Below are 11,924 nucleotides of genomic sequence, written 5' to 3'. Positions count from 1 at the left end.
ACCCTGTTCCTCATCCATTTTTTGTTTTTTGGAGTTGTGCCCAAACCTCTTTAGTATTCCTCAATCTCTCTCTTGTTAATAGTGTAACACCAAAAAACTGCCAAAATTGCAAAAAACTAATAAATAAATAAAAATAAAAGAGAGAGACACTAGGTATTTAATAGTGTTAGGTTTTTATTTTTTTGCACTTCCATAAATTATGTTTTATGATCATTTCATATCTATTCAAGTTTACCATCCCAGGATATCTATTTGTTTATTAGAAGAGGAATGAGTACTATATTCATACAAATAAATAATAGATTATGTTGATTTTCTGTGCAACAATAAAGTAACATTGATTTATCTCATTTATCAGTATTACATATGCGTGTACATTACATATTATAATGTTATTTGTTATTTCTACTGAAGGTGGCGCTGTTGTTTTAGTGATTGACTTAATTTACATTTAACATGCTATTTGATGAAGAAACAACATTGAAGTAAACTATAGAAAGTACAACACATGAACAGTATTATATGATTATTGTCATTTGGGTGTAAATGATGTAAATTCTGCATCTATTTAGACTCAACAAGTGCTTGAGAAAATACTTATGTGTAACTTATCATGTGTTATATGTAGCTCAATGTGTTTTTGACAGCCAGTTGCATCTCATGAAATTTCAGTGTGAAAGTAATGAAACTTGATCTACATCTGTTGCATTTTCTCTTTGATATATAAAAAATAAAACATCAGAATATGGGGCGGCTGTGGCTCAGTTGGTAGAGTTGGTAGAGCGGGTTGGCCAATAAACGCAGGATTGCTGGTTTGATTCCTGGCCCACACAACTCCACATGCCGAAATGTGGAGTTGGGCAAGACACTGAACCCCAAGTTGCTCCCAATGGCAGGCTAGCACCTTACATAGCAGCTCTGCCACCATTGGTGTATGAATGTGTGTGTGAATGGGTGAATGAGTCACAGTGTAAAGCGCTTTGAATACTGTTAAGGTTAAAAAGGCGCTATATAAGTGCAGACCATTTACCAATATATCAAAATATATTTTATTCTATTATTTTCTAATTGTCTTGAACATAGTTTGAAAACTTGACACTATCTGGGTAGTTTGTAGATCCATTTGTGATAGAAATAAGTGCCGGTTCTCCAAAGACCCAAAGATGTAAGAGTGTTTGCTGAAATTATTATTAATATATTAATATAACCTGCACTTTTGTTTTGCTAGTAATATTTGTGTAATATTTTTGCGTTGAAGTTTACACACACACACAAAAGTTAGTTTTTATTTCAAATATTACTTTTTCTAATTATGGGAGATAAATAAACTGCATCAGTACAGTCTGTGTGTACTTTTACAATGTACACAGATGTGTTTTGTCATAGCAACATAAATTTGACTGGTGTTGAATAGTGATTACTACAAGGGGTGTAGACTCTGATTAAGATGCTTAAAGGAACAGCTCACCCAAAAATGAAAATTCTCTGATCGTTTTCTCACCCTTATGCCATCCCGAATGTGTATGACTCCCTTTCTTCAGCAGAAAAATCATATACGTCAGCATAAAAGTAATCCATATGACTCCAGTGGTTAAATCCTTATCTTCAGAGGTGATTTGATAGGTGTAGGTGAGAAAAAGAACAATATTTAAGTCTACTTACTCAGTCAGTCTCCACTTTAACTTTCACTTTCTTCTTCTTTTGTTTTTGGTGATTCACATTCTTCATGAATATTGCCCCCTACTGGGTAGGAAAAATAATTTCTAGCAAAAATGTACTTAAATATTGATCTGTTTCTTACCCACACCTATCATATCACTTCTGAAGACATGGATTTAACCACTGGAGTTTTATGGATTACTTTTATGCTGCCTTTTGGAGCGTCAACATTTTTTCACTTGCATTGAATGGATCTACAGAGCTGAGATATTCTTCTAAATATCTTCATTTGTGTTCTCCAGAAGAAAGAAAGTAATACACATCTGGGATGGCGTTAGGTGAGTAAATGATGAGAGAATTTTTATTTTTGGGTGAACTATCCCTTTAACGTCTTTATTAACTATTGATTAGACTAGAGGCATCACTAGATCATCATACCCATAGGATCGAAATTCATTTTCAAAGTATCTGTAACTTGAACACGAAAAGAATATGAACTTTCTTTGGGCTTTATTTTGCTGCATTTTTTAAACAAGCCTCCCTTCATCTCCTTAAAGCTCCGGTAGCATGTGTAGTGACGTTCATTTGCATATATTATGCTAATGAAGGCGAATGGTGCGGCTACTGTCGGGCTGTTATCTTCAGCACCTGGAGATGCGCGCTGACACAAACAAGAGAGAGCGCGAGGAGCAACCAGGAGTCCAACGCGGATATGCGTCGGTAGTGCCCATTGGTGTAAGACAGTGCGGGGAGAATCTTATTCCATTACAAGTGATTCCCATGAATCACGAATGGATCCTATTTTAACTCCCGGAAAGAAACTTTTTTTCATCTATTTATTATTCTTTATTTTAATATATCAAGGTGAGTAATATGGTGATGAACTCATCATTTCTTCTCTGAATTGTTTTATTTTAAGGAAGAATGAGAGTAAGTTAATTTTCTATATAATTTCATTAAGTGTAAAAATGCTATATATATATATATATATGAAAAGCATTTTTACGTATATGTTTGTGTAGTTCTAACTAATATGCTTGTAAATTCATTAGCCAATAATGCATTAATTAATCTAACTTAATTTTAACGTAATTTGCCTACACGCATGAAAACAGAATTATTTCCAAACGTGTGAGTAACTAAATGATTTGTTACTTAAACTTAATGTATCATGAATGTAGAAAAATATAGCACTTATTTGTTTCTTTTCAGCACATATCACGTGGGGCACTGAAAAACTGAATTTAACGAACCAGCATGATTTTGAAAAGTGAGTTTTAATATTTAAATGTATTTTATCCAGTATGCATATTTATTTATTGCTTTATGTATTTATTTTTGTAAAGTAGGTATTTGGTATGAAAATTATATCTTCATCGTCAAAGCATGGTTAAAAAAAATAATAATAATAATTTTTACAAAAATCGGAATATTTTAATATGCAAGCCTACATGCTCATTTTGAGGGCTTACATTTTCAAGACCTAATTTTACGCATGTTTGGTGCAATTATGTCTAGTTTAAAAAGAGGTCTTCAGGTCTGTAATAGTTGTGAAACAGGCTGACAGAGCTCACTCGAAACGCCTGTGAGCCTCTGGCTTTTCTGTCTAACACAAGTGCTGATTACGTGTGTGAGGAACAAACCACTCGTTGTTCTCTGTGTGTCCCGCAGTGAGAGCAGCAGGATAATGCTGGAGAAATGGGATCTCGCTTCCCAAACGGAGCAGGTAGGAGAGCTGAAGCGATGCATTCAGTGAGCGCACAGAAAAACCTGCGCTAAATGCGATGCCATGAGGCAGGGCCATAGCTAGTGGGGTGAAATATGGTAATGATTCTAGGGCCCAAAGGTACATGGGGCCCATAACAAATTAAAAACTGTATTTTTTAATAGGTAAAGGGCCCAGAGCAATATACAGTCAGGGGGCCTAGAAATCATCGCTACGGCCCTGCCATGAGGTTAAATGCATAAAATTACAGAAAACAAGGTGTTTGCAAAATGCAGATCTTTAATACGCAATGTATGAGTTTGTTAGTCTTTCAATCCCAAGTCATGGTGAGAATACTTGAATTAAAGGTGCTGTAAACAACTTTTAAAGGGGACCTATTATGCAAAATTCACTTTTATATGGTGTTTGAACATAAATGTGTGTTGGCAGTGTGTGTACACAACCACCCTATATTGATAAAAATCCACCCGGTCCTTTTTTTAATCCCCATTAATCATAAGTACTGTCTCAGAACAAGCCGTTCGCAGATTCTGTACAAAGTGACGTCACTTTGTACAGGCCTTGCCCACGACTGTTGAAGGACACTGCCGACGGACATGTTTGTTTGTGTTGTTTCATTATAGCGCATAGCGAACATTGTAACAGTGTGTGTGTGTGTGTGTGTGTGTTACACATCCATCATTGCAAAACTGCTGAAAAAACTCTTCAAACAAATAAATACATTTATCAAATTCATTCTCAAAGTTGTTACTTCTGACGGAGTCTCTCCCTCATCAGTGTCTATCTTTGGTTCAAACATATAGGGCTGAACACCACTATTTTCGCTGTCAGTCATATTGCTTATATGATGTCTAGTTATCTGAAGCAGAGATAACTAGACATCCTCATGGGGTGGGGAGCACCAGCTCATTTATTTTGAGCTGAAACTTTACAGACACATTGTGGGGACACCAAAGATTTTAATTACTTCTTGTGAAAAGGGGCATAATAGGTGCCCTTTAACAGTTCTAGAACTTCTTGTGGCAAAAAGCAATGTTTACAAATAGCGTTCTCAAACTTTCATTTGACAACCATCCAAATGACCGCTTTTTTTCAATGTTTACAGAAACTAGCGCTGTCATAGAGACAGGTGTAATATTTTACTGCACCTATTTCATTGATATCTTCAGAAAATAGGGACATTTTCTGCTTGTCATTTAATGAAACAAGTTGGCTACAGCACCTTTATTTAGTCTGAATTAAAGTGGAATATTCAAAATATGAATGTAGGTTTAAATATAAAATAGACCTTATTCAGAGAAGCACCATATTTAACTGTAAAATGTTTGGATAGATGTTTTGTTTTTGTCTTCTTCACCGTTTTGTCACCAAAACATCACTTAAAACAGCTATTGGCTACAACCCATTGAGGAGACTTTAAAGGAATATTCCGGGTTTAATACAAGTTAAGTTTAATCAACAGAATTTGCCAGCAATGGATAATTTTGACTCGTCCCTTCTTTTCTTTAAAACAAATAAATTACAAATGAGGCACTTACAATGGAAGTGAATGGGGCTGATGTTTGGAGGATTTAAAGGCAGAAATGTGACTGGAACACAAATTGCTTTTTTTTTTTTTAAATAAAAGTAGATACGAGCCAAAATACATTTTTGTGGTAATCAATATTATATAATATGCCACAAATGCTGTTGATTGAGCTTTACTTGTATTGAACCAGGTATATTTCTTTAAGTCTGTCCCTCACAGCCTCATTTTCATTCCTGTCAAAACCCAGTAAAAAAGTTCTAAAACATAAGTGCTTTCGTTTAGGGCTTTCACACTCGACAAGTTGAATTAATTTTCAAATAATTTCTAAATTCTCATTTTAACATGCAGTTGGCTCAGAAACTGTTAAAATGAAACTATCCCTCATGGCAAAAAAAAGGGGCACGCGCGACTCAAAAATACATGTCCAAGAAATCTCTAGCACTATTGATGTGAAACACTGAAATCAGTCTTTAAAACCACAGACTCACCGATGTCAGATGTTTAATCATTTAAACAGGTAAAACACATACCCCAGTGCTGGCTTTGTTGATTTCTTTGGGACAAAAGCCATCATTTCGGTGGCAGTAAAGTGGTTTCAGGTGTCAGTTGGGCGCTCAGGATTGGTAAAGCTGTTCCCCAGAGCCGCTATTCAGTGAGACACACTGGCCCCGTTCATTATGTCAGAATTCTTTCTCCTTTACAGCCTCGTAAGCTTCATAAAATTATTGAACTCTCAGATATCAGGTGTGATGGGGAAAAGCGGGCATAATAGAGCCGGTTTTGGTCAGATAAGAAAATTATTTCGTTCTGAAGTCAATCACTAATCGCTGTCATGTAGCTACCCCCCTCCAACAGTAATAATAAACTCTTGTCCACGTTAATGTACAACACATGGATCCAGTTTCTGTACAGATGAACAATGATTTATTAGATTAGGATTTTGATTGGAATTTCAGATTGGCGTCGTGCTTCTATGTCTCCTAATGAATTCGTTCTTGGAGGTCTTCATTTACCTGATATATGAGAGCAAATTGGTTTAGTTGCAGGACAATACTTTGCTTTTTATTACAGAAGTTGGGACACTCAACTAAATCAAGAGTACAGAGCCTACAGTTACATAAGCTCAGTATTTATTCACTAAAAAGAAAACATTTCTCACAAAGCAGCTTTGTAACACAAATTCCAAGAGCTCAGTGTCTTTTCTGATAAAATACTATCATGCTTTTGATTTAATAAACTATGCTTTAACTGGAATTATTTTCTCTCCAAAGAGAGCATTATTAGAGAGCAACACATCAGCAGCGGAGAAAACAGAAGCCCAGAAGCCATCACCCCGCAGAGCCAGTGGTAAGCCCTGAGCTGAATGTCACAATACCTTAGCAGGAGGACCAGTGCTCCCTTTGTGTGTTTTGGGCCTTTGTGTGTGTTTTCAGTCTGTATTTTCCCCTACTGAACAATGCTCTATGTGTTTTATATAAGCTTGCATGTTAGTTGTGTTGTGCACACCTGCATACATTGTGTGTGTACTGCATTTGTGTGTGTGTGTGTGTGTTCTGTAGGTAACTGAACTGACATCTTTGTGTGTAAATGTGCGTTTGCATGCATGCGTTTTTGATAGTAACTACTGTATATTTGTGGATTGCATTTTTTTGTAATAATTGTAGACTTTTAGCATATTGCCTGTGTTAATAATAACAGAGTGTGTTGTTTCTTATCAGTGTTTGAGTTTACTTTGCATTTAGCCTTATTTTCATTATGAGAAACGGCAAACAATTATGGTCAGTTGAAATGTGAGAATGTAGCTGCCCCCACTTTCAGTGGACATCTGTTGAACAGGCTGATGAGTGTCACCATTACACACAAGAGCAGGATTCATCTTTACGCTTCAATGAACAATTCACATTACCAGCGCTACTCTTTGATACACACTTAAACACAGAAAACACAGTCTTTCTTATGATTAATGTTACTGTGGAACAATGTGCTTTATGTGTACTGTACAGGTGAGTGTACATCTCCTTGTCTGAATGGGGGTCAGTGTGTCCATCCAGACTCCTGTAACTGCACTTTATACCAGGCCACTGGAACACACTGCCAGACAGGTAGTGCAGATTATTCAGAAAAAACTTTCATATCTCATTTTGATATTCTGCTCTTGAATCAGATAAAACTTGGACATGTTTTGGCTTGGCAGTAATAGATAAAATGTTTCAGTCCCCAACCTAGGCTTTGAGCGAGAGATGACGTGCCGCTCATGGGGACAATACAACTATGAAACCTTTGATGGACTTTATTACTACTTCCCTGGGAAATGCAGCTACACACTACTAAAAGTCTGTGAAGACAACTCTCAGTCCAGTGTACATATACAGGTGATCTCAAACTTTGTAAAATAAATTTTATTTGAGTGTGGAATAATATTCATATATTGTGGTTGTGAATTAAATTTCATCAATGAGTTCATGAATGACCAACAGTAATTTACCAGATGATGATTTTAGTCTTTGCCAAACAAAGTGGTAACACTTTAGAATACCGTATCTTACTTAATGCATAACTAATAAGGAATTACTGCAGAACTAATAGGTAATTCTTCATGAACACATAAGTCACTACTATTAACTACTAAGGAAGATGTGTTAACTAATCAGTATGTAATAGCATTTTATAGTTGTGTTAAGTAACGATTAGCTAATCAATAACTATTGAATTCAGTCATCCTCCTGATGAACTACTTTTAATTATCTACTAATTCAGCAACAGGAGAAATAACTATTGAGTAACTACTAATGAACAGTAAATTAATTACAATTACAATAATATCATAACAATTAGCCATTACAATATTCAGATTGTGGCCCTTTCTTCTTCCTTCTAATGTTATTATTACTATGGAAATGCGATACGCATTTTGTGGAATTACTACACTCCCAAAATGAGTCATTACAGCGAAATAGGTAGTTTTGGCCTGTATGGTCAATTGCTTTGTGAGTGTGGTCTGTAACCAGAAATCAACAACGGAATGGAAAAGATAATTAAAAGTAGTTCATCAGGAGGCATGACTGAATTCAATAGTTATTGATTAGCTAATCGTTACTTAACACAACTATAAAATGCTATTACATACTGATTAGTTAACACATCTTCCTTAGTAGTTAATAGTAGTGACTTAAGTGTTAATGAAGAATTACCTATTAGGTCTGCAGTAATTCCTTATTAGTTATGCATTAAGTAAGATACGGTATTCTAAAGTGTTACCAACACAGTAACAACAGCAACACTAAAACTGATAAAAATTGTTTCAAAATACTGTTGTTTACCTTGGTTTTAGCTTGGATTTAGCGTGGGTTTCGTTTTCTCTGAATCTGAGAAGAGTTGAGCCAAACCCATCAGTCACTGGACAGATGCAGTCTGGGAGACCAGTTTTCAGTCATAACTTAGTTTCGACCAAATCTGTTGTTACTGCATTTTGTCTTTGCACAGCAGAATGGATTTACTAGTTTAGAACTATTCAGTTATTCGTTTTTAGATGTTGATAGACATTTGAGCAGGCGGCTTGTGTTTGTGTGTGTGTGTTTGTTTGTTATGTTTGTGCTATGTGTGTGTATACTGCATAATTCTTGCCTGAGGAAGATTTATATTGCATTCATAGAGAAAGTGATCTCATTATTATGGTCATTTATTCCCATTACAGTTTAATACAGTAATTACAGGTAGGGCCAAAACAGAATTGTCTTTGTTCTCTTAGAGTCACTGATGGGAATCCAGAGGAGGTGGGCTGCCTCAGCCAGGAGTTTCTTTAGGCCATTAGCTTAAGTGCCAATATCATTTATCAATGATTTGAAAGAATGACCGAAAGTAATGCAGATCTTAAGCAGGATTGCCCTGGCTGCTCTTGTTAAGAGGACTCCACGCTTTGATGGGACAGAGGAAGCTTCTTAAGAGCTGCACACAATATTTTGATGTATTTTTGTACATTTATTTTACAGTTAATGTATTGTATTGAGTATTTTAGTTTTGGAGAATCTATATATAAGGGTCTACTGTGCCTCTTTTGTACCCTGAGATAGACCTATCTTGTAAGAATCACCATTCTGTTCTCATACTTCATTTGTAATTATTAATTTGCAGGTGCATAATGACCCAGAATGCAATTCTTTCCCATACTCCTGCACACGTTCAGTCAGCCTCTTCCTGCCATGGGAAGGAGAGATTAGGTTACAGAACTCCAGTGTTACATTCAAGGGTCAAAGGTAATGACTATTCACATGGAACAAATTAAATTAACCTTCACAGTGATATATCTCAGGGATTCTTCTAAAGAAACTGTTCAGTGATTTTTCCAAGTGTGTGCAGTTCTAACTGTGGCTGCATATTTCTCTCTGTAGTGTGCAGCTGCCTCATAACATCCATGATGTTGAGCTGGAGCGAATCTCTGACTACATCATAGTATCACAGCCACAGGGTTTCACGCTGGCCTGGCAGGGGCTTACTGGCTCTGTGTACATTAAGATGAGCCCTGAGTTTGTGGGACGCACCTGCGGACTATGTGGGAATTTCAATGCGGACACTCAGGATGACCTGAAGACCAGCTATGGCAAGTTTTGCTCAGTTTGTTGCAGATGATGGCACTGATATCTTATTGATGTCTTATTACTCTTTTAAATAAGTAAAAGTTGGGTGGAAAGGGCAAATAGCAGCAAGAATAGACCAGGACTAGAAAGTAGGGGTGGGTAAAAATCTAAATTTTTCAGTGCATCGCAATCTTCATTTGGTATTGATTCTTAAATCCCAAGATCGATCTTTTACTCTTTGAGCAACCTTCTTCTACAATGAAAGGAATTTGCAACCAAATTTCGCGCTATGTGACTAAAATTTTTATATTTGGCAACTGACTTGTATATTTTGCGTTTCACTCACTAGTAATTGTGTAAGTGGTGGAGTATACAGAAGCAGGATCCTTTCATTGCGTTTTGAGAGTAAAAGATGTTCCTTGAATGTGTGTGTGTCCAAAGACGAGATCAACCCGACCCATTTGTCATTTAATAATGTCTCTTTTAAAATTAGGAAATTTGTATCAATACCCAGCCCTACTGTAATAATGGATTTATTTGACAAAAAACAAGGAAATAACGTAATAATATTAATATTTAATATATATAATATACAGTATATAATATATTTAATAATTGAAACCACGTTTACAATTATGCATTTGTCAGGCAATTTTATTCAAAGCAAGTTACAGTGCAAAGTAAACATGATCAGTAAGTGTGTGCCGTGGAAATCAACCCCAAAACCTTGAACATTTAAATAACGTTTTGTTTATTGTCAAATAAAATTGTTCTTTACTCTTTCATATACAGTACATGTATTCTCAGATTGTGAACATTTATATGAATTATATCATTAATATATTTTCTCCACAACTCTGCTTCTGACAAGCCAAGACCAAATTTTCTTTAAACTTTTGTATATGTGTCTGTGACTGTTTGGCCCAGGTGTTTTCACACAGGATTTGGCGATGTTCGGTAACAGCTGGGCAGAGGAGGAGCCACAGCTGGCCAGATGTCCTATTGTTTCCTCTCTCTATTCCTCACCCTGTGCCATGCAAGATCCTCATGTCCTATTGGTACTTCATGCAAAAACCACACATGTTCTTGTCTTCATAACCACACAGTTCCATATTCACACTCACACCAAAAGCACCTGATAAATAAGGACTCTGGTTCTCAAACATTCGTTCGGGATCTCATTATGGGCCTTGGACGTGACCAATCCTGGAAGGACCAATAACACACAGTCTGTCATTTAACAGACCAAATACAGCAGTGATAAGGGCGTCCCACCTCCCTATATAAACCAATGTTATAGGTGCCTACTTCATTCTCATTCTCTTCCTCGTAAGATGTGGTCGCTTAACAGTTCATCAGGCAAGCCGTTCAGGTATGTCGCAGAACGTGGCTGTTCTTTTTGAGAGAATAGTCACTGTCAAAGTTAATATATTTTCTGCTTTATTACATTGTTTTCTCTGGGTGGCGTGAACCAGTGTGTCAAGGCGGGTTTGCGCTTTTTCTGCGGAGATTCGTGCTGTTATAACTTCTGCCCCCATGGCAAGAGGATTAACACAGAATCAAATGGCACGTTGTGGTGAAATCCTTCGGTGTTTTTGAGTTCGGTTCTGTCATAGCAACTGCGGGCTCCCTGAGTGGCAGAGCGAAGGGCAAGGATCCCTCCAGTCCAAGCGTTTGTGGATCTATGATTTACCCCGAAGGATTCCCACTCGCAATGTATCTGGGTGTCAGGCATGCACAGGTCACACTCGCTAAGTGTTGTCTGCATTGTTCCCATTTCGTACTGAGAGTTTTGGAAAGGAGGGTGCAGGTCGCGGCATCAAATAATGAGGATCCCTATTTTCCGTAGAAAGACCCCCCATCCCAGCTGCAAGGACAGCACAGCTGGGGCGATCTCATGGAAAATGTATCCCCGATCTTCTTCCCCTCTTTGAAACAGCCCCTTTGGTGGGGGACAGGGAAGAGGACGAGGAGTACACTGATGATCGTCTTTTGGAGGACACTGGCGAGGAGGATGAATACGATGCCATTCTCCCTGCTCTGCCTCCTCCCCGGCTGGGTAGTGCAATGGATGCATCCCCCCTCTCCTGTTCAAGGAGAGCTTGACCTTATTGAGATCTGTAGGGGATGGCAGCCAAGCTCTCCATCAACTGGCTGTCACAGCAGACTGGCCAGGGTACAGAGAGGGATCTGTACGATGGCAAACGCCTGCCGTCTCGTGCTGCCCCAGTAAAGCAATTTATTCCAGCCATCCCAACGTGCATTGCAGAGATGCGTCAGTTTTAGGACATGCCTTTTTTGCACAGAGTGCCTGTAAAAGGTTAATCTACGCTAGATGTGCATGAAATGGAGGATCTGGAGATCTCCATTTCCCCTCCAGTCGAGGTGTCGGTGGTGAATCACCTTCACATTTTTTTCATCTGCTCCTGCTTCATTA

The 11,924-nt window shown here is 37.5% G+C and overlaps 1 protein-coding gene across 1 annotated transcript in view; it reads left to right on the top strand.

The window, feature by feature from the left end:
* Positions 1 to 2,271: 2,271 nt before the first annotated feature.
* The window catches only part of otog (otogelin), a 66,304-nt gene continuing 56,651 nt past the window's right edge, over positions 2,272 to 11,924 (top strand). The window contains 7 exon segments of the mRNA XM_052142965.1: positions 2,272 to 2,394; positions 6,185 to 6,260; positions 6,917 to 7,015; positions 7,128 to 7,285; positions 9,045 to 9,166; positions 9,302 to 9,510; positions 10,415 to 10,545. Coding sequence (XP_051998925.1) covers positions 2,272 to 2,394; positions 6,185 to 6,260; positions 6,917 to 7,015; positions 7,128 to 7,285; positions 9,045 to 9,166; positions 9,302 to 9,510; positions 10,415 to 10,545 — 918 coding nt within the window.

This window comes from Xyrauchen texanus, chromosome 2 (assembly GCF_025860055.1).
Source record: "Xyrauchen texanus isolate HMW12.3.18 chromosome 2, RBS_HiC_50CHRs, whole genome shotgun sequence".
Classification (NCBI taxonomy): Eukaryota; Metazoa; Chordata; class Actinopteri; order Cypriniformes; family Catostomidae; genus Xyrauchen; species Xyrauchen texanus.
Note: the sequence above shows the minus strand (reverse complement) of the source record. Positions and strands in the feature narration are given on the sequence as shown.